The sequence below is a fragment of the Equus caballus genome, chromosome 18 (assembly GCF_041296265.1).
Source record: "Equus caballus isolate H_3958 breed thoroughbred chromosome 18, TB-T2T, whole genome shotgun sequence".
NCBI classification, from domain to species: domain Eukaryota; kingdom Metazoa; phylum Chordata; class Mammalia; order Perissodactyla; family Equidae; genus Equus; species Equus caballus.
The window spans coordinates 78,344,005-78,367,930 of NC_091701.1; the positions used below are offsets into that span (position 1 = coordinate 78,344,005).

Genomic DNA, 23,926 nt, shown 5'->3' on the forward strand with positions numbered 1-23,926 from the left:
CAAATTTATGGTCCAGGGCATTTTTGAAAACAGTAGAACAATCAGCTGGAAATTAGTGGAGTTAACAGCCAGGTGTGGTCAGGGGAAGAGACGGTCTGACCGTTCCAAAACCACCTCATCCTAGGGGGCAGGGGATACGCCTAGGCCTGCACCCGGTAAGGCGTCCCACTGTTGGGGAGGGCTGGGAAGGTGAACAGACTCCACTGAAATAAGCCAGCCTGTCACTAACCAAATACACAAGCAAATGAAAATAACAAGCCTCAGACGGGGGGACCCGTCTAAAGTAGCTAAAAGATATTATCTAAAATGTCGTATCCAACAAAAAATAACAAGGCATGCAAAAAAACAGGAGCAGATGACCCATACAGTGGCAAAAAGGCAGACAACAGAAACGGCCTGTGAGGGTGACCAAATGCCAGATTTAACAGACCAAGCTTCAAAGTAGCCCTTATAAATATATTCAAAGGACTAAAGGAAAGCAGGATTAAAGGAAAGAAAGCAAGGTGATGGATGTGTTAATTAACTAGATGGGGGAATCCTTTCACAATGTAAACGTATATAAGCACAATGCGCATTTCATTTATTTTATTTAATTCATTTTTAAATTTTTTTATAGTTCAACTTAAGCAGGTAAGTTTAATGATCAGAACAAAATGGGATCAATTAGGAAAAACCGTATACAAGAGATGCTTTACAGTGTAACAGGTCCTTTTCATGTTGATTATTTTAATAGGGTTTAATATTCCTCAGTCTTCTGAGTTAAAACTCTTCAGCTGGCCATAGGTCTGGAAACATGCACAAATAGACATAATAAGTAGTTTACTGATATTCCATGATATGTTGAATGTGCTGTTCCTCACTAGAAATTCATAGTTGGGCCAGCCCTTCAAATTTTTTCAAAATTTTTATAAAGCCACAATAATCAAGATAGACTGGTACTGGCCAGGGACAGGTATATAGATCAGTGGAACAGAATTTAGAATCCGGAAATACACTCTTACATTTTTTTGGTCACTTGATTTCAACAAAAATGCCAAGAAAATTCAATGGAGAGAGAAGAGTCTTTTCAACAAATGGTGCTGGAACAACTGGATATGAATATGCAACAAACAAAAACTTACTTATCTCACACCACACACAGCAATTAACTCAAAATGATCATAGTCCTCCAAGTAAGAGCTAAAATGATAAAACTTCAAGGAGAAAATCTTTGTGACCTTGGGTTAGATGGAGTTCTCACATATGACACCAAAAGAATGATCCATAGAAGAAGGAAAAAAAGTGATGAATTGGACTTCATAAAATTTTAAAAATTTGTGTTTCAGGAGGCAAAATTAAGAAAAGAAGAAGACTAGGATACAATATTTACAAGTCATGTATCTGACAAAGGACTTGTACCAAGAATATAAAAAGAAATCTTGCAACTTAATAATAAGATAAATAACCCAATTAAAAATAGGCAATAGATCTTAATAGATTTCTCAACTAAGAAGATATATTAACAGCTAATAAGCACATGAAAAGATGCTCAACATCATAAGTCACTGGAGAAATGCAAATTAAAGCCACAAATTAAGGGCCAGCCCCGGTGGCCTAGTGATTAAGCTAGGTGCACTCTGCTTCGGCGGCCCAGGTTTGGTTCCTGGGCTGGACCTACACCACTCGTCTGTTAGTGGCCATGCTGTGCTGGCAGCTCACATGCAAAGAGAGGAAGATTGGCACAGATGTTAGCTAAGGTGAATCCTCCTCAGCAAAACAAAACACAAAACAAAAGCTCCACAAATTAAAAGCACTAGAATGTGTGTGATTAGAAAGACACACAACACCAACTGTTGATGAAGATGTGGGGAAACTAGAACCTTCGTATTTTGCTGGTGGGAACGAAATGTTACAGCCATTTCAAAAAACTGTTTAAAAAAACTTTAAAAAGTTAAACTCAAATTTGCCATATAACCTAGCAATTCCACTCCTAGGAATCTAACCAAGAAAAATGAAAACGTATGTCCACTAAAGGAGAAGTACTGAATGTGCATAGCAGCAATATCACAATAGCCAAAATCCTGTAAACAATCCAAATGTCTGTCAGCTGGTAAATGGATAAACATAACCTGGTATATCCACACAACAGAATGCTATTCATCAATAAAAAGTAATGAAATACATTAAGCAAGTTGTGGTATATACATATAAAGGAATATTATTCAGTCTTACAAAAGGAAGGAAATTCTGCAAAATGCCACAACATGGATGAACCTTGAAAACATTATGCTAAGTGAAATAAGCCAGACACAAAAAAGACAAACACTGTATGATTCCACTTATATGAGGTACTTAGAGTAGTCAACATCACAGAGACAGAAAGCAGAACGGTGGGGGTCAGGAGCTAGGGAGATGGGGCAATGGGGGGTTATTGTTTAATAGGTGTTTAGTTTCAGTTTTACACCATGAAAAGAGTTATGGAGATAGACAATGGTGATGGCTGCACAATATTATGAATGTAGTTAATACCACTGAAGTGTACACTTAAAAATAGCTAAGATGGTAAATTGTATGTTGTGTGTGTTTTACCACAATAAAAAAATTAAGGATGAGTAGTATTCCAGTGTGTGTGTGTGTATATATGTGTGTGTGTGTGTGTGTGTCTGGGTATATGTATATATACCACATCTCCTTTATCCATTCATCCATTATTGGGCACTTAGGTTCTTTTGATATCTTAGCTATTGTAAATGATGCTGCAGTGAACATAGGGATGCACATATCTTTTCAAATTAGTGTTTTTGTATTCTTCAGATAAATACTCAGAAATGGAATAGCTGGGTCATATGGTATTTCTATTCTTAATTTTTTGAGGAATCTTCATACTGTTTTCCATAGTGGCTGCACCAATTTACATTCTCACCACCAATATACAAGTGTTCCCTTTTATACTTATTATTTCTTGTCTTTTTGATAACAGTGATTCTAACAAGTGTGAGGTGATATCTCATTGTGGTTTTCATTTGCATTTCCCTAATAATTAATGATGTTGAACATCTTTTCATGTGCCTGCTGGACATCCGTATGTCTTCCTTGGAAAAATGTCTATTGAGGTCCTCTGCCCATTTTTTAATTGGCTCATTTTTGTTGTTGTTGTTTAGTTGTATGAGTTCTTTATATATTTTGGATATTAACTCCTTGTCAGATACATGATTTGCAAATATCTTCTCCCATTCAGCAGGTTGTCTTTTTGGAATACTACTCAACCATAAAAAAGAATGAAATCCTACCATTTGTAGCAACATGGATGGACCTTGAGAGTATTATGCTAAGTAAAATAAGCCAGATGGAGAAAGACAAATACCGTAAGATTTCACTCATATGTGGAAGATAAAACAACAAACAAACAAACACATAGATGCCTATTCCATTCACATGAAATCTAAAAAACATAGAACAGGGGCTGGCCCCGTGGCCAAGTTGTTAAGTTCGCACGCTCCGCTGCAGACGGCCCAGTGTTTCATTGGTTCGAATCTTGGGTGTGGATATGGCACTGCTCATCAAACCATGCTGAGTCAGCGTCCCACATGCCACAACTAGAAGGAGCCACAACAAAGAATATACAACTATGTACTGGGGGGCTTTGGGGAGAAAAAGGGAAAAACTAAAATCTTTAAAAAACACAGAACGAACAAACTAAACAAAAACAAACTTGTAGATACAGAGAAGAGATTGGTGGTTATAAGAGGTGATGGAGGTTGGGGATCTGGCAAAACCGCTGAAGCTCAGTTTTTATGGTGAAGGATGGTAAATGGATTTTGCTGGTTATCACTCTGTAGTGTATACTGATATCAAATTAAATGCTGTACACCTGAAACACAATGTTATATGCCAATTTTACTCAATTAAAAAAAAAGAGTTAAAGCAAAAAAATTAAGGAAAAAAGTAATAACTATTGTTATATACAACATGGATGGATCTAAAAAACAATATGCTTAATGGAAGACACAAAAACCCAGACACAGGGCTGGCCCGTGGCCTAGTGGTTAAGTTCGGCATGCTCCGCTTCAGCAGCCTAGGTTCAGTTCCTGGGCGCCGACCTACACCACTCATTGGCCACCATGCTGTGGTGGCAACCCACACACAAAACAGAGAAAGACTGGCACAGATGTTAGCTGAAGGTGAATCTTCCTCAGTAAAAAAAAAAAGAGGCAGACACAAAAGATTATCTTTTATCTGATTTCATTTATATGAAATGTCCAGGAAAGGGAAATTTGTAGAGACAAAAATCAGATTAGTGATTTCGTAGGGCTGGGAGTGGGAGCAAGAATTAATTGCAAACAAGCATGAGAGAATGTGGGGGGTAATGGAGATATTCTAATACTCAATTGTGCTGATGGTTGTACAACTCTATAAATTCACTAGAAAAATCACTGAATTTTACACTTAAAGCAGGTGAATTTTACAGTACTTAAATTATAACTCAAGAAAGCTGTTAAAAATCAAAAGAGATGTTGTACAATTCTACACAAATAAATTTGAAAATCTAGAAAAAATGAGTAATTCTGAGAAAAATACAAATCACTACATTTGATCCCAGGACAGATAGAAAGCTTAAGCAGACCAATTTCCACAGAGAAGAAAACACAAAAAGCACCAGGCCTAGATGTTTTCACAGGAAAATCAATAGTAATGCAAAAATAGTAAATAAAATATCAACAGACTAGAAGCACAACGACAAAGCTGGACCCATAACTGGAATGCAAAGATAGTGTAATATCAGCAAGCTTATTAATATGTCTCATCATGTTAATATATTTAAGAATAAAAATCAAATAATTGCTGGCATAGATGCTAAAAAAGCTGTTGGCAAAATTCCACGACCATTCCTAATAAAAACTCTTGAGAAGATAGGACTGTATGGATACTTCCTTAACAACATAAAATATATACCTCAGTCCAAAAGCCAGCATCTTAATTAATTCAGAAACATTATAAGCATTTCCATTAAGATCAAGAAACGCCCACTGCTACTGAACATTGTTCTGGAGGTGGTAACCAATGCAATTAAACAGAAGAAATCAGCTACAGTCACAAGAATCGGTAAAGAAGAAACAGACTCTCTCTACTTCCCGATGACATTACAGTATACCTGGAAAACTCTAGAAAGTCAATGATAACACCAACTCAAACCATAAAAAATTCAGGGGCCGGCCCCGTGGCCGAGTGGTTAAGTTTGCGTGCTCAGCTTTGGCGGCCTAGGGTTTCGCCAGTTCGGATCCTGGGTGCAGACACGGCACCGCTCATCAGGCCATGCTGAGGCGGCGTCCCACGTGCCACAACTAGAATGACCTGCAACTAAGATATACAACTATGTACCGGGGGGATTTGGGGAGATAAAGCAGGAAAAAAAAAAAAAAAGATTGGCAATGGTTGTTAGCTCAGGTACCGATCCTAAAAAAAAAAAATAAAAAAACTACAAAAAATTCAGCAAGGCAGCAGGATATGAAATTAACATGCAAAAATCAATAACATTCATATAAACAAAACAATAACCAGTTAAAAGATACACTGGCAAAGAAAACCTCATTTATAATGGCAACAATAAAGAAAAAATACTTAAGAATAAACTTAAGAAATGTTCAAAACCTATATGAAGCAAACTATATCTGAAAGATATACAAGTAAACTTTAACAAATAGAAAGATGTCCCGTGTTTGGGTTAGGATGTCTCAACACCATCAAGCTGTCAATTTTCACATTTAATGTGATCACAATAAAAGTATCAGTGAGCTTTTTTACAGAGCTAGACAATTTGACATAAAGTTCAGATTGAAAAATAAACATGCAAGAATAGCTAAGAAAAAAATGAAAAGAGGAGGAGGTTACTGACCCTACCAGATGCAAAAACACACAAAGTTTCTGTAGTTAAAACCATGCGGCACTGGTGCACACACACACCAATGAAACATAACAAAGGAGCCGGCCCAGTGGTGCAGCAGTGAAGTTCGCATGTTCTGCTTCGGCGGCCCGGGGTTCACTGGATCAGATCCCAGGTGCAGGCCCATGCACTGCTTGGCAAGCCATGCTGTGGCAGGTGTCCCCCATATAAAGTGGAGGAAGATGGGCACAGACGTTAGCTCAGGGCCAGTCTTCCTCAGCAAAAAAAAAAAAAAAAAAAAGAAGAGGATTGGCAGCAGATGTTAGCTCAGGACTAATCTTCCTCAAAAATAAAAGTAAGAAAGAAAGAAAAAAGAAACATAAAAAAGTCCATAAATAAACCTAAGTACATATGGAAATCTAGCATAGGACTGGAAGTTATCTCAAGTTACTGCAGCAAAGATGACATTTTAAACAAATGATATAAAAGATAGCCATTTGCAAAAGATAACCCTTAATCCATTTCTAACACCGTACATATGAATAAACTCCAAATGAATTAGAGATCTAAATGTAAAAACTACATAAATACTAGAAGAAAGCATAAATGAATTCCTCTATCTGGGTTTTGTATATGACAAAAATCCAGATCCAATAAAAAAAGATTAATAAATTTGACTATATAAAAATTTTAAAATATTTACAGGGCAAGAACCAACTATATGAGAAGTCAAAAGACAAAGGACCAACTGGGAGAAAATGCCTGCAACGTACTTGCTGGAGGAAGACATTCAAGGTAGTATTCACCAAGTGTTGCACTGCTGGATGGTCAGACACGGAGCAGACAGACAGACACAGTCCTGTCTGGCCTCTCAGTTACACAGATACATTCGGACAGGGTCAAAACACACAAAACAAGGAACTATTTAATTTCCGTTGTGATGGGCTACAGAGTAGAAGCATCGGGTTGCATCCCTGTGTAGACACCTAAACAGATTTTAATGTTAAGGAAATAAATACCAAATAAAAACTAAAGAATTTTAAGTAATAAATTATCCAGATATATAGTGAAATTATAATTTCTTACCATTTTCAGAGTTAGAAATCTGAGGTGCTTCAAATTCTCTCATTTGAAAATGTTTTTCCTTTTGATCTTCAGTTGCTAAAACAAAAGCACATAAAAATAAGTGGAGCAAGAAGAAACTTAGCATGCTTATCTACTGTAATATTTTATAATGATTCTGCCAAAGTGTTGACTTGACCAAAGCAGATTATAAAACATATAAAAGGGAGATGTAAAAATTTAAAGAACCATATATAAAAGTTGTATTTGTGTATATAGATACCTAATATAATATATATATATAATTGTTATATGTCTATAAACAAATAACCTTATAATATCCACAGGTAATTCAGGTCCTGTGATATATATACATCCCCTTGAAAGTTAAAAGTTTTCACATTCCACATAAATTGATACAGCCACTATGGAAAACAGTATGGAGCTTCCTCAAAAAATTAAAAATAGAACTACCATATGATCCAGCAAGGCAACTTCCTGGTATTTATCTGAAAAAGAAAACACTAACTCGAAAAGATATATGCACCCCTGTGTTCACTGCAGCATTATTTACAGCAGCCAAGTTATGGAAACAACTTAAGTGTCCACTGATGGACGAATGGATGAGGAAGATGTGGTAGATATATACAACGGAATATTATTCAGTCATAAAAAAGAATGAAATCTTCCTATTTGTGACTACACAGATGGACCTTGAGGGCATTGTGCTGAGTGAAATAAGTCAAACAGAGAAAGAAATACCATATGATCTCATTTATAGGTACAATCTAAAAAAACAAAGAAACCAAAAACCGAGCTCACAGATATTGAGAACAGATTGGTAGCTGCCAGAGGTCGGGTGGGAGGAAATGGGTGAAAGCAGTCAAAAGCGCAAACTTCCAGTTATAAAATAAATAAGTCATGGGGATGTGATGCCCAGCATGGTGACTGCAGATATAGTTAATAATACTGTACTGCATATTTGAAATTTGCTGAGAGAGTAAATCTTAAAAGTTCTCATCCCAAGGAAAAAAATTTGTCACTATGTACGGTGATGGACGTTAACTAGATTTATTGTGATCATTTCACAATAAATACAAATATCAAATCGTCATGTTGTACAACTGAAACTAGTATAACGTTATATGTCAATTGTACCTCCCTCAGCTAAAAAAACAAGTTTCACACTCTTAAGCCGCCTCCTCTCCTGATGGACCTGTTCTCCTCCTATATTCTCTAAAAGGCCATGTTATATTCTGTTCTGCCTGATCTTCGTGTCTCTGACACCCACGTGTTCCTTTTAGGTTGACTGGGTGAATAAATGATTGAATATGGTCTGCTTTTAATTCAAGGGCTGCTTTATCCTTCTGAGAGCAGCATGTGGCTGTGAGCAGCACCTACACCAGAGTGACTGTTGCAGAGACTTTATCAGGAGGGAGAGATCAAACGCATGTGCTAAAAGACAGCATACTCTCTTAGGCTCTTTTGAATGTTTTTAACACTTAAAAAATTCAAACAGGGGCCCAGCCCAGTGGTATAGTGGTTAAGTTCATGCACTCTGATTCAGTGGCCTGGGGTTCGCAGGTTTGGATCCCAGGCATGGACCTACACTGCTCATCAAGCCATGCTGTGGCAGTGACCCACATACAAAATAGAGGCAGACTGACACAGATGTTAGCTCAGGGCCTATCTTCTTCAAGCAAAAAGAGGAGGATTGGCAGAGATGTTAGCTCAGGGACAATCTTTCTCACACACACATACACACACACAAAAAATCAAACATACAAACCAAAACCCCCATAGACAAAAACTGGTTTTTTAATAAAAATTATCTACAAGTTTTGGGCCTACATTGAGACAAATTATGCCCTATTACTACAATGGGAGCCAGTTTCTTAGAGTCAGTTTCCCACACAATCCATCTCTACCTCATTTGCAACCCAGGATAGACATAAAGACCCAAAAAAATCCAAGATTTTGATATTTTCAACTATCATCAGAGTCATTTTCTAAAAATATAAATGAAATGTAAATGTCTCCTGTATACAAAAGTGGGTAGTGTTGCTGGATAGAGAGCTTAAAGGGTGTAATACATCTAAGGACAAGGAAGTAACATCTTACTACATTCTTATTAAAATGCAATGCTCAGTTTGTTGCTACAAAATTTGATGCTACAAAATAAAGTAGAAAAGGTTAAATCAATCAAAGTAATCAAAAGGAAAACAAATGCAAAAGAAAGATATAAGGAACTCATGGTTATTTAGCCTTAAGATAAGGAAACTGCAGGATGAATTAGGTTCTAAGTTCAAATACAGTTAGCATATAAAGATGGTGGAAAAAATACAGAAGATAGAAAAATGGACTTCATTGGTAAAGATTTCAGTTGAACGTTGGGAAAAAAAGTGGAGGGAAAACTCTGGGAATGGGAAAGGGATTCTAGAGGTGGCGAGAGAAGGAAGCAAGGAGGAGAATTAGGGTCTGAGGGCAGGGAAGGAATGGGTGACAGACAGACAGGCAGTCACACCACAGAAACTTTTGGTAAGACTCAGAAAAAGAGTTGGGGGAATGGACAGATGTGTTAAAGGATTGAAGCCGGGTACCTGAGGATTACTGCAGATATTCAATAAGAACATGATTGCCTTTTGACCTTGTTCCCAACACAGGCATAGATGAATCGTGCTAATTTGCTGTTTTCTTGTTTAACTTGAGGGGTGACTTGCGTCTCGAGGATTTGTGAGCTTGTTTCGCAGAAGAAAGAGAAGGCCTTCGGGGAGGCTGTGATCTGGCCCTCAGCAGCCTTGAAGGCCAGAAGTCAGACTGCCCAGGGGCTTATTGGGAGGGACCCTTTGTTTCTCTGAAGCTCCTCCTACTGAGCCCCTTAGCTCGATAAACCCTCCTGCTTTCTGCTCTCGGGATGGTGGATTTGACTGAACCCATGCTCCCACCTTCTCGTTTGGCCAATTCAAATAAACCTTTCTCAGTCTCCAAGCACTGATGTCTCAATGTTTGGCTTGCTGCACCTTGGGCACACAAACTTGAGGTTAAGAAGTTTGGTATCAGGATCTTTTTTTTTTTTTTTGAGGAAGACTGGCCCTGAGCTAACATCTGTGCCCATCTTCCTCTACTTTCTATGTGGGATGCCTCCACAGCATGGCTTGATAAGTGGTGCTAGGTCCACTCCTGGTATCCGAACCTGCAAACCCTGGGCCGCCAAGGCAGAGTGTGTGAACTTACCCACTACGCCATCAGGCCAGCCCCCAGTACCAGGATCGTTCAAGGAGTATTGCTTTATAAGATGCAGGGTCATCGCCTTCCTCTCGCTTCTCTAGAAATCTTTAATGACGATCTGCTTTACTCTATAATGTTTTGGTATGGATTCATGTGGCTTTGGTTTTATTTTAATGCTACAGATGTGTGTGAGATTGGGATCAACACAGGTATATGTGAGAGAAAGGCTAGCTCAAAAGGCATAGTTTTATTCCATTATATGAAACACCACTTGAGTAGATATCTCAGAGAATGAATGCTTGAAGGCATTTCAAATTACTTCCTTGAGATAGTTCTAAAAGTAAAATTATTCAATTAAAGTCTGGGATGTTTATGTTTTCCAGAAATGTTATCCCAGTTTCCACTCCTACAAGTAGTGATGGTGGTATCTTGGTCCCAGGGACACTGAATATTTTCAAAACGTTCTTTTTAATATGACCAATGAAAAATGCTACCTGTAAATATAATAGACTAGATACTCAGAAGTACCCTCCCTTACAAAAAAAAACCTCTTGCAAAAACCATAAAATATACTTTTAATGCATTGCTAGACTTATTAGAAACAAACAATGTAAGCTGAAACCAGAGCTGGGAGAGATGAGTAGTGAGCAGAGGGGAAAGGCAGGTGCCCATATGCACACTGCTCTCCTGAGACAAAGCCTTCAGCAAACACCAAGGAACGAAGCTGAGCCCAGGATTCCCACATAAGATAAAGGCCCTGGAAGGAGGTTGGAGTGGTCACCAGATGGGTGCGTTACCTCGCTCTGGAAAGAAGCAATGTGAATTTTTACTAGGGAAAAATCATCTGAGCTTCTAGGATTCCCACAGATTAAGAGGAAATAAGTATTAGCTCACAATCAGAAATCACTAAACAAACTGATAAGCCACCACAAGAAAACTGGGAGAAACCAACAAATAATAGATAAGGACACCAGCATCAAGGACTTCAAATGCTTATATTTTTAGATACAGATATGAGTCAAAAGGTGAGAAAGAACAAAAGACTATAAAAACCAACTAGGCAGGGGGCCAGCCCCATGGCCGAGTGGTTAAGTCCACACACCCCACTTTGGTGGCCAAGGGTTTCACAGGTTCAGATCCTGGGCGCGGACATGGCACCACACATCAGACCATGCTGAGGCCGCATCCCACATGCCACAACTAGAAGGACCCACAACTAAAATATACAACTATGTACTGGGGGGATTTGAGAGAAAAAGGAAAAATAAAATCTTAAAAACAACAAAAAAACCCCAACTAGGCATATTTGTGAAACAAACACATAGAACTTTTAGACATAAAATGTATAGTTGTTGGGGAGGGGGAAATTCATGTATATTAAACAGTAGATTAAATGCCAGAAGAAAAAATTAGTGAAAGAACTTTACATAGAATGCAGCAGAGAAAGAAGATGGAAAATATGAAAGAGAGGTTAAAAAATATGAAGGAAGAATGAAAAGGTCTAACATCAGCTTACTGGTGTTAGGGAAGGAGAGAATAGAGAAAAAGGAGGAGAGGCAATATTTTAAAAGATAATGGAGCCAGCCCTGATGGCCTAGTGGTTAAAGTTCGGTGTACTCTGCTTTGGCAGCTCAGCTTCGGTTCCCAGGTGCAGAGCCACACCACTGGTCTGTCAGTAGCCATGCTGTGGTGGCAGCTCACAGAGAACTAGAAGGACCTACAACTAGAATATACCACTATGTACTGGAGCTTTGGGAGGGGAAAAAAAAGAGAGAGAAGAAGATTGGCAACAGATGTTAGGTGAGTGTGAATCTTTCCCAGAAAAAAAAAAAGATAATGGTTGAGTTATGCATACTTTATCATATCAAAAGAAAGATAATGGTTGAGCATTTTCCAGAACTGATAAAAAACACATATACAAGAAACACAACTTATACTATGAAAGATGAAAAAACACAAAAAAACCTGCACATTTAGATACACTGTACTGAAATAGCAGAACATCAAAAACAAATAGCACATCCTAAAAGCAGCCAGATGGAAAAGATAAATTCACTATAAAGGAACCATAATTGGACCAACAAAACATTTCTCAACAGCCCATGGAAAGCAGAAAACAATAGAACAATAGTTACAAAGTGCTGAAAGAATACACCAACCAATCTAAAATTGTTTATTGAGCAAAACTATCTTTAAAAATGAGAAATAACAATATTTCTGATAAACATAAGCCAAGCTCACCACCATGGCATCTTTAACAACTTCTAAACAAAGAGCTGTAGTTAAGGAAAAAGGAAAATGAGGTCACAATGAAGCTCTGAAATACAAGAAGAAATAGTAACAAAGGGAAAATATTGGTAAATATAAATAACATTTCTTCACAAAATAAAAATAATGTTCTAATTTGTGGGAGATTAGAAAAAGAGACAGAAATAAAATATTGGATAATAATAGTTGGAGAGTTGGGATGGGAGTGATTAGAATTAGTTTTCTAAGATCTTTGTAATGTTTTGGGGGATACTGAGATATTCATAAACTTTAGACTTTATGAAGTATGCCTGATAAAATTCAAGAGAAACCACCAAAACCAGAAATAAAATGTATAACTTCCAAACCAGTACATGGGAAAAAGAAAAGCCTAGGGAATCTTTAAAGACAAACGAAAAAGCCTCAAACAATCCAAAATAAGACAAAACAGGTGACAAGAGAATAAGGATACAAGGATAAAACAAACAGAAAGTAAAGGTCTAAAATACATCATGACAATAAAGGCAAATGGACTACACTCACCAAATAAAAGAATGACAAATTGCTCTATCAGACGTTTTTTTTGTTTTAAATCCACCTCAATCTTACTTACAAGAGACATACCTAAGATATAAAGACATGGGAAGGTTGAAAGTAAAGGGTAGAAAAATGTATACCAAGCAAATTTTAGCAAAAAGAAAACTAGTTAAGCTAAGCTAATATCACACAGAGGAGACTTTAACACAAGAAGTATTTTTAGGGACAGAAAGAGTCACTATATAATGATAAAAGGTTAATTCACCAAAAAGATATAAAAATTCTAAACTTATATGCACTCCTCACTTCAAAATCCTCAAAATATATAAGGTGAAAAACCACAGAAAGAAACTAAAAAATCCACTTCAATAGAGAAGATTTCAAAATACCTTTCTCAATTATTGATATATCAAATAAATAAAAAATTACTAAAGATAAAAAAGACTTATGGCAGCACAAGTAAGCTTGATTTAACAGACATATATAAGCTCCTGCATTTCATAGTTAGAGAATATACATTCTTCTCAAGCACATGGTATATTTACAAAATATGACCACTTATTAGTCCATAAAGGATGTCTTAGTAATTCAAAGAATCAGTACCACAAGGACACATTTTCTGACTGTAACGCAATTACATTAAAAATCAATGACAGAGATGAATTTTAATATCTCCAGAATTTGGCAATTTCAGAAACATACTTTAAAATCACTCATGGCCATAGGTCATAGAAGATATAATAAAAAGTTTAAAAGAATTGAAACTGAATAATAATGAAAATACTATATAGCAAAATGTATGGATAGCCATACAATGGATTCAGCAATAAAAAGGAACTATCAGCACAAGTTATGTCATGGATGAACCTCAAAAGCATTATAAGAAGTGAAAGAAGTCAGACACAAGAAGACCACATATTGCATGATTCTAGTTATATGAAATGTCCAGAAAAGGCAAATTTATATAGAGAGACGGTAGATTAGTGATTGGCTAGGCATGGGAACAGGGATTACTGCAAATGGGCAAAAGAAATCTCATTGAGGGAAGAAAATGTTCTAAAACTGATTTAAAACCTGCAGCCCGGCTGATGAGAAAGCCCTAACAGTGACCCTGGGGAGCCTCAGCGCCCAGCTTACAGTACTTGCCAGCAGCACACCCCAGTCTAAAGCTCAGTCTGGCAGTGCAGTCCAGCCCATGGCCATGCCCAGTTGCTGAGCAGAGCCTGTGGTCTCACCTCAGCCAGAAGCCCAGTCAGGGACCCCACCTGACCATGGAGTGCAGCCTCAAACCACACCCAACTGTGGGGTACAGCATGCAGCCCCACCCAATCGGGAAGTCTACAGTCCACCAACAGCAGAGCCCAGCCACCATCCTGTCCAATTGGGAAACCCGGCCTGTGACCCCACCTCATTACAAAGCACAAGCTGAGGTCACATCAGATCATGAAGCTTTTGGCCTGTGGCCCTGCCTGAACACAGAGGCTAGGCAGTGGCACCATCTGGCCAGGGTCACAGCCAGAGACCCGGCCTGATGAGAGGTGATTGTGGAACCCAGCTAGTGACCCCACCTGACCTCAGAGCACAGCCTCACCTGACCAGAGAACCCAATCAGCGGCACCACTTGACCAAAGAGCCCAGTCAGTGGGTGCCCCTCACCTCAGAGCATGGCAGCAGCTTTGCCCAACCAGAGACTGCAACACATTGTAATTAAATTATCAAAAGTCAAAGACAATTTTGAAAGCATCAAGAGAAAAGCAATTTGTCACATACAAGGGAGCCCCTACAAGACTATAAGCATATTTCTCAGGAGAAACTTTGGAGGCCAGGAGAGAGTGGGATGACATATTGAAAATATTGAAAGAAAAAACTGTCAATGAAGAATACTACACCCAGCAAAGCTGTCCTTCAGAAACGAAGGAGATGTAAAAACTTTCCCAGACACACAAAAGCTGAGAGAGTTCATCACCACTAGACCTGCCTTACAAGAAATGCTAAAGGGCATTCTACAAGCTGAAATGAAAAGATGCTAATTAACCTTGTAAAAATGCATGATTGTATAGAACTCATTGGTAAAGGTAAATATATAGTCAAAGTCAGACTCTCTAATATTGTAATAGTGGTGCATAAATCACTTTCAACTCTAGTTTAAAAGTTAAAAAACAAACATACTAAAAATAACTGTAACTACAATAATTTGTTATTGGATATACAATATAAAAAAATGTAAATTGTAACATCAATAACCTAAAATGTGAGGGGGAAAGAAGTAAGAGTATAGAGTTTCTTCATGCTATTGAAGTTGTTATCAGCATAAAATAGAATGTTATGAATATAAAATATTTTCTGTAAGCAACATGGTGACTGCAAGGGAAAACCTGTAACAGACACACAAAAAGTGAAGATAAAGGAGTCAAAGCATACCATCACAAAGCCATTAAGTCCCAAAGGAAGACAGCAAGAGAGGAATAAAGGAAGGAAGGAACTATAAAACAGTCTGAAACAGTTAGTAAGTCCTTACCTATCAATAATCAAATGTAAATGGATTAAACTCTCCAGTCAAAGGACACAGAATAGCTGAATGGATGAAAAAACAAGATCCAATGATACGCTGCCTACAATAGACTCAGCTTAGCTTTAAGGATACGTATCGGCTCAAAGTAAAGGGATGAAGAAAGATATTCCTTGCAAATGATAACCAGAAGACAGCAGGAGTAGCTATACTTACTGGATATTCACATGCAGAAGAATGAAATTAGCCCTCTATCTTACACCACTCACAAAAATTAACTCAAAATGTGTTGAAGACTTAAATGTAATATCTGAAACCATAAAACTCTTAGAATGAAAAATAGGGAAAAGAACTCCTTGACATTCGTCTTGGCAATGATTTTTTTGATATGACACCAAAAGCACAAGAAACAAAAGCAAAAATAAACAAGTTAGACTAAATCAAACTAAAAATCTTCTGTGTAGGAAAAAAAATCAGCAAAATGAAAAAGCAATGTATGCAATGGGTAATATATCTGATAAGGGGTTCATATCCAAAATATATAAGGAACTCACAATTCAATAGTTAGAAAAAAACCCCAAATCATCTGAATTAAAAAATGGGCAGGGGCTGGCCCCATGGCCAAGTGGTTAGGTTTGCACGCTCCGCTGCAGGCGGCCCAGTGTTTCGTTGGTTTGAATCCTGGGCGCGGACATGGCACTGCTCATCAAACCACGCTGAGGCAGCGTCCCACATGCCACAACTAGAAGGACCCACAACTAAAAATATATAACTATGTACCCGGGGGCTTGGGGAGAAAAAGGAAAAAAATAAAATCTTTAAAAAAAAAAAATGGGCAAAGAACCTGAACATTTTTCTAACCAAAGACGATGTACAAATGGTCAACAGGTACATGAAAAGGACTCAACAGCATTAATCATCAGGGAAATATAAATCAAAACCACAACGAGATATCACTTTACATCTGTTAGAATGCTATTATCAAAAAGACAAGAGCTTACAAGTGCTGGTGAGGATGTGGATAAAAGGGAACCCTTGTACACTATTAGTGGGAATGTAAATTGGTGCAGTTGCTATGGAAAACAGTATGGAGATTCCTCAAAAAATTAAGAATAGATCTATCACATGATGCAGCAATTCCAATTCTGGGTATTTATCCAAAGAATACAAAAACACTAATTTGAAAAGATATATGCACCCCTATGTTCATTGCAGCATTATTGCAATAGCCAAGATATAGAAACAACATAAGTGTCCATCACAGATGAATGGCTAAAGAAAGTGTAGAATATTATTCAACCATAAAAAAGAAGGAAATCCTACCATTTGCAACAACATGGATGAACCTGGAGGGCATTATGCTAAGTGAAATAAGTTAGGCAGAGAAAGACAAATACTGTATGATTTCACTTAAATGTGAGATGTAAAAAAGCTGAACTCATAGAAATAGAGAGTAGATTGCTGGTTGCAAGGGCCTGGGAGGGTGGGGGAAATGGAGATATTTGTCAAAGGGTACAAACTTTCAGTTATAAGATGAATAAGTTCTGGGGAATCTAATGACTATAGCTAACAATACTGTATTGTCTGCTTGACAGTCGCTAAGAGAGTAAATTTTAAATGCTCTTGCCTCCAAAATAAATATGGTGAGGTGATGGATGTGTTCACTAATCTTACTGTGACCATCATTTCACAATATACACATGGGTCAAATCATCACATCGTACACCTTACACTTACACAGTGTTATATGTCAGTTACAACTCAGTAAAGCTGGGAAAGAAAAGAAAGCTAACTCAGAAGTGTTTGCACAGAAGAGACTTATAAAATGACATATTTTTTAATTGAATGGATATTAACACAATCTCTTTTAAAACGCTGTGACAAACTGTTCTGACATTTAAAATGTGACCATTTCGGGGCTGGCCCCATGGTCGAGTGGCTAAGTTCACGCGCTCCGCTGCAGGCAGCCCAGTGTTTCATTGGTTTGAATCCTGGGCGCGGACATGGCACTGCTCATCAAACCACGCTGAGGCGGAATCCCACATGCCACAACTAGAGGGACCCACAACGAAGAATACGAAACTATGTACCTGGGGGCTTTGGGGAGAAAAAGGAAAAAAATAAAATCTTTAAAAAAAAAATGTGACCATTTCACAAGTTAATGAATTTACCATCTTACCTGCTTCACTTCCCAAGCTCACTTCTTCATCTGACAAAACTAACCTTAAGTAAAAACCAAAAAAAGGCAAAGATTTTGGTTATAATACATTTGGGACTCATTCTACCAACAGCTTTATATGGTTAAAACAATTTTTTTTTAACTGAGGAGATACATAAAACAGTTGTCCAGCAGATCTCCTAAAATCTGTCTGAGAGGAATCTTACTTCTTCTCTAGATCTACAGAGACCGTGAAAACAATCCTTCACCCCTTATTTTTACTGAGTAGTGACAAAGCACCAGGCACTGTGTCCAGCACTGCAGGCACTGGGCTAAGTACCATATCATAGAGAACATCTGTCAACAAAGCCGTCGAGTGTGAAGTCAGTTTTCTAGCATTCCAGGGTTTTGCTCCAGAATACTCGGGAGCGAAACGGGGGGATGAAGAACTGCAGAAAAACGGAGTACGCTATCTTCACCAACAGTGACATTTGCAAATGAAGACACGTTTGCCCAAAACATTCTCAATCAATACAAATTTTGGATATTTATATCATCCATCTGGTATAATAATAAAAAAATGAGACAAAGAAATTGAACACAGATTTAGTCATTATTCCAACTGTGAGGTATAACCTCACAATTCTAGTATTGGAGGTTGTTTTTAATAAGTCGTTAAAGACACAAAAAGTGATACAGTATTTATTTGCAAATACTACAAAAATAAACCTACAGAGAAAATAGATACTTATGACTTGGAATGAAATTTCCAATGACAATATACATATATGGTTTTTTAAACAACTTGGCTGGAAGGTGAAGGTGCTTTGGAAGCTGTTAGCAAACTCAAAGGGTAGCTCTCATAACGCTGAAGATGATTTTGAATAAAACTTTCATGAAATATGATAATTGAAAAAATTTACTAAATTAACATATTTAACATAACATATAATTTTAAATGTCAATGTGTAACTAAATTAATAAGTTTAATTTATAACTATACATTTGATTATTTAATCTACATTCTAAAACATTTATATATTCAAGTTAGCCAGAAAGAATGTCTGGATTTCCCAATAGAGGAAAGGGGGAGATGCTTATATTCCGGATCACCGTCCACTCAACAGCATCTGGTTTGTCACTGTTTGGGCCTTATCTCTGGGTTCATTATTATAGTCGGTGCAATCTGGTTAAAACGAGAAGTGGCAGCTCAGAACGGAAAACAAAGGTGAGATGTGATAAAGGGAAACGGGCAGCGTGAGGCGGTGCAGGGCAGGAGGCCGCTGTCGGGGAACCAGGCCCACTCCCGCCTGTGCTGTTCTGGAGACAGACTTTCAGCAGTTTCTCTCTCACAGCTGCTGCACCTGCACCTGTCCCTTCCTGTTTCAAGCCGCCCTTCCAGGATCGCCAGGTAGAAACTCTTAACACAGGCTCAGCCCACCAAACTACAGAATTTGGACTGATCACCCCAACTGTTCTGTACTCCTATCATCGACTTTGCCTCCCATGTTAAAAATGGGGAGAAAAAAAGGTTCAAAACAAATGTTTAATGTTAATTGGAAAAATGACATAGAAATAGGTATCCAGTAAGCCAGAGAAGAAACAACTGTTTCCAGATACATCACACAGTGCATCCAGGACTCCATAGCACGATATACAACCTCTGCCTGCTTACTTATCGAGGTTTCCAGGGAGAGAGTCGCTTTCTATCTGTCCTTTGTGGTCTTCAGTAGGCTTGCTTGAAGTGTCTTGCACTTGCTAAGGATAAGAAATTCAACGTTAGGGAGATGGAAAGAATCCGTTTCTCTCTTTGTGAAACAAAACGAGAATAAAAATTCTAAAAAACAACATAAAATAGAATAGTTCTGAAGTAGAGAGTGAGAGATATGGGAAATGTCTGCTAACGTAGTTTGAACGGAGCCGGTGTCCTTGTTTACCCTGACGCCTGTGTGTGCTTGTGACTTAGGCTGGCCACCAGCTTTACAACTTTGTCATATGCCAAAGAAGACTTACACTGTGTTGCTGGCCTCTATTGCAATGCCCTAAATCCAGCTAAAGATTTTCAACTTAAATTCTGAGCAGAAATTAGATATTAAATTTGCCTAAATACACAGTATGCTATCCAGTGAAGCACTCATATAGAAAAAGTAAAAAACAAGACAAAACAAAACACACACACAACAAAAAACCCAAAAGTCTAATTCAAGAGTATCTATTAGAACAAAAGACGTTATGTCAAAACATGACTGAAAGATCCATACCAGGCCCCAGGAATACGCAACTGCAAGATGTGAACCTGTCACAGACACCACATCTGCCCTGAGCAAACCACCAACGACATTTTCAAGCTCTACTGCAAATAAGGCAGAATGGTAAGTTCAGAGGTGCTGAACCCCAGCCTGCTGGAACTGAAGAGATGAGCACCACGCTGCAGCTCTGCTGGACCCGCCTTGTGCAAAGAAGGTTGACAGAAGACTTACAAATCTTAACAGCGTTATAATCACAGCCCGAGAGAACCTGGACCACGTAGGCGTCACAGAAAGAGCTAGTCTAACACAGTAGTCTCTTCAGCTGCAATCACACACACATAATGACCCAACTGGCAGAATTTTTGCATCGTGAATCACAGCGATGACATGAGTGTAAAAGTAAAGCAAGGAAATTTTTCTTTAACTTCTAAAATTATCAGGTAGGTAATCTGGTCATTTTTACATAAACACAGGACACTTTCCACCACTTGTTCCTCCTAAGTTTTCCTTTCCATAAACCTTCTCTTATCTCTTTTGCATTTCACTTTTCTTTTCACTTTCTCCTTCTTTTATCCCCCCCACCCTACTAGTATCGTGAGCCGGCCGGTAGGTTCCCATGTATTTGTTCAGTGTTGCTGGTAGCACTTGGAATGCGTGAATTGCAGAAAAACAGCTGGCCGAAGGAGTGTAGAAAAATGTTTCCCAATGTTTTGTAAATTTTAAATTAGGCTTAGCAAAAATAGTTTCAATGTTATTATCCAAATAAAGCATAATAATCTAACACAAGATAATGGAAAAAATGTACCTTGAGAGCTACAAAATCATATGGATGAAAGCCAGTACAGGCCCCATGGATTTGGGACATCGTTCGAGCTGTTTTCTCCCAGAATCCAAGCAGTGTCCTCTGCAGAAAAAGAAAAGGTGGCACTACCGTTCTTGTTCGAATCCAGGACGTTTTTCGGAGCTATGTTTCCTTCCCAGTGTGGTAGAGAAAACGTAGCTGAATAAGAAGAAGCAGGAACTAAAACCAGTTTCCAAGTTTGGGGAACTGGAAAGCACTGTAAATAGGAATTCTCATAAGAATTGGCATGAGCGTCTGCATGTCTGTGCGCCTGTCTGTACACAGCACTGGGATGCACACTGGAGCCAGCTGGAGGGAAACTGCAGCCAAGAGGACAAAACTGCAGGATTAGAACACCTTCCAAAAGGGAAATGGTAAAAGCACAAAAATACCATATTTGTTTTAGGGGTATTTCTGTAAATCTTTATGTTGGTAAGCATATACAAACCTCATGTAGTTGGAGAAAAATAATATGAACCACTAAATTCGGTCTTTCATTTAAGGTTCAAGAAAGACTTGCCCGGGGGCAAGTGGCTGAGTGGTCAGGTTCATATGCTCCGCTGGGGCAGCCTGGGGTTTCGCTGGTTTGGATCCTGGGTGCGGACATGGCAGCGCTCATCAAGCCACGCTGAGGCAGGGTCCCACATGATACAACTGGAAGGACCCACAACTAAAAATACACAACTATGTACTGGGGGGCTTTGGGGAGAAAAAGGAAAAGTAAAATCTATTAAAAAAAAAAAAAGAAAAAGAAAGACTTGCTCAAAAAATGTGTTCTCAGGCTAACTCGAGTAATGGGACATTTCCTTGCTGCTGGAAGGTTCCTATTCACAGCAAGGGGACGAGTGCAGAGAACAAGGGGGACTGAACTAACATCTCCTGGGGCTCAGGAAGGATGCCACAGAGACTGTCACGTACTCCTATTTTCAGGGGCGCGCGTTCTGGATTCCCGAATTCCACAGCACTGCACTAAATGAGGTGGATTCCCTGAAAGCAGCAGGGAACGTCCATTCCTGTTAGTTTGCTATTCTTTCCTTACTAAAGACAGTGTATTTTCCTATTTTGCCAAATACAAATACCTGTTAAAATCAGTAACTGCCAGTTATTCATTCTAACGCGTTCATTGCATGCTACCATGTGTGATTTGGGGTCATCTAAGCACAAGTGAGACTTCTGAGGTTACAGTGGTGTAGGATGGCAACGTGGCAGAGTGAAAAGAACATGTGACCTAGAACTTAGGTTTTTAAGCCAAACATTGCCATTTACCTTAATTCTCATAGGTTTCACTTTCCTCATTCATAAAACAACAGAAAACTTTTAAACTTTCTGGGCTACAGCATGTTTGATTCAAATGAAATTGGAGGCAGAAGTTCAAAGTGGGGTAGCTCTGGGTGAGCCAGGTCCAACCGGCCTTAAATCCTGCCTCCTCAACAGCCCCCTCCTCACCCAGATGCTCCCTAAGTGCCCCCCTCTCTCTCCTAGGACCCCAAGGAGAGTAACATGAAGCTACAGGAGTAGGCAATCCCTACGGTCTTTTTCACTCTAGAATTCTATGACTCTCTGGCCTCCATAACCTCAATAAGTCAATTTTAGCAAAGTCAAAGGAATCCGATCAACTATGCAATTTCTTACACCTTTTAGACAACTTTTAAAAAGGAATCTCACCACTCATCTTTACTGCAAGGACATGCTGACCATGGGGGTGGGTACCTGGTAGGTCGTGAGCGCATGAGACAACATGTTGCAGCGACTCGCTCCAAGTAAATCCACTTTCTGACAAACATCCATCTTTAACTTTTCGAAAGAAGTTTTGCTATTTCTCACTTGGATCTGTACCTGCAACCATAAAAATGTTAATGATTATTACTGATAACACAGATATAAACATATTACACAGGTTCATGATACATATTCTCAGACACATGAAATTGTAGTAAAGGACATGAACCCTCTTTCCCTGCATTATTATTTCATGATTAATGGTAAAGATTTTGGCTATTTTCAGTAATTGTAGGCGATTCTTTCTAGTAGATATCTTTATGCTAAGAAAGTTATGTGATGATAGAAGGAAGTACATAGTTACGAAGAAAAAACCACAGATTCCAAATAATAAAAAAATCTAAAACTACTGATGGATAATATTTTATCTATGAGTAGAAGAATAAACAAAAAGGGGAGATAGTTAAAGTGTTGAGAAGCACTAAGAATAGTTCTGAATCATGGAGATATATATAAACACAGGTCTGTTATATTTCTTATACATAAGGTGAGTTATATGTCACCAAGCCATGTGAATACTCAACTTTTAAATATACTAATTCATTTATTCAATGAGTACTTATAACGTATCTATTATGTGCCAGGCACTGTTCTAGGCACTGGGATATTGTGGTGAACAGAACGATGTTCTTCCCCATCTCCCCTGAGTGGTGGGCGGGGGGGACAGGAGTGGGGAGGCAGCAGGAAAAAAGAAGTAAACAAATACATAAGATAATCTCACGTTGCAACGAGAACGTGTAAATGAACAGAAATGGGTGACTGTCTTTATAAGATGATCAGGGACGCCCGGGGTGAGCTCAGGCATGACGTTTGAACTGGGACAGAAAGATGATGGGTGGGCCATGCTAAGACCCTGAGGGGAGCATTCCAGGCCCTGGGAAAAGCAAGGACAAAAGTCCTGGGCGTAGGAGGTATGCGGAGAGCTCATCATGCTTGCAGAAGAGGCAGGGCCAGGGCAGAGCACACTCCTCCCTGGATCATGGACAGTAAGTGCGAGACGTGGCTGCCGAGGGGTCGGGGTCAGACCCTGCAGGGCTATTGGGTCAGATAAGAGGTTTGGATTGTATTCTTTTTTTAAAAAGCTGAGGTAATATTCACATAACATACACCAAACCATTTTAAACTGTACAATTCAGTGATGTCAGTGCATTCACAGTGTTGTGCAACCACGCCCTTAGATCATCTTCTAATTGTCAAGGACTCTAAAGGGGACGGAACAATAGGTCGCTGTGGCCTGAAGCCATGTGTCCACCTCGTTCCCAGGTCTATCGGGAGTAATCAGTGAGGCAAGCCACTTACAACAGCTGGTACAGAGTAAAGGCTCCATCAACATTAAATACGACTTTTATGACAGGTACTCTAAATATGAAATGAATGAGTGACGGAATTTCATTATTCATATACAGTAAATTTAGGGGATGTTATTTATAATAAGAAGTTTATTTAGCAAAAACGT

At 38.6% G+C, this 23,926-nt stretch overlaps 1 protein-coding gene and 1 long non-coding RNA gene across 29 annotated transcripts in view; one reads left to right on the top strand and one right to left on the bottom strand.

Annotated features, from left to right (window-relative positions):
- ICA1L (islet cell autoantigen 1 like) overlaps positions 1-23,926 on the bottom strand; it is a 66,568-nt gene that overhangs the window by 12,240 nt on the left and 30,402 nt on the right. For all 28 annotated transcript variants that reach the window (XR_011428389.1, XR_011428393.1, XR_011428388.1 and 25 more), the window contains 5 exons: positions 22,402-22,527; positions 20,656-20,754; positions 19,277-19,359; positions 17,623-17,666; positions 6,947-7,021 (listed from right to left, as the gene is read on the bottom strand). Coding sequence is in view for 16 of the 28 variants with exons in the window: in XM_070241635.1 (XP_070097736.1) it covers positions 6,947-7,021; positions 17,623-17,666; positions 19,277-19,359; positions 20,656-20,754; positions 22,402-22,527 (427 nt within the window). In the remaining 12 variants the exon portion in view is untranslated. The remainder of the gene's footprint in view (positions 1-6,946; positions 7,022-17,622; positions 17,667-19,276; positions 19,360-20,655; positions 20,755-22,401; positions 22,528-23,926) is intronic.
- Positions 6,544-9,913, top strand: LOC138918695 (uncharacterized). Its single transcript, XR_011428394.1, has 2 exons — positions 6,544-6,655; positions 9,632-9,913. It is a non-coding gene; the product is annotated as an uncharacterized lncRNA (long non-coding RNA).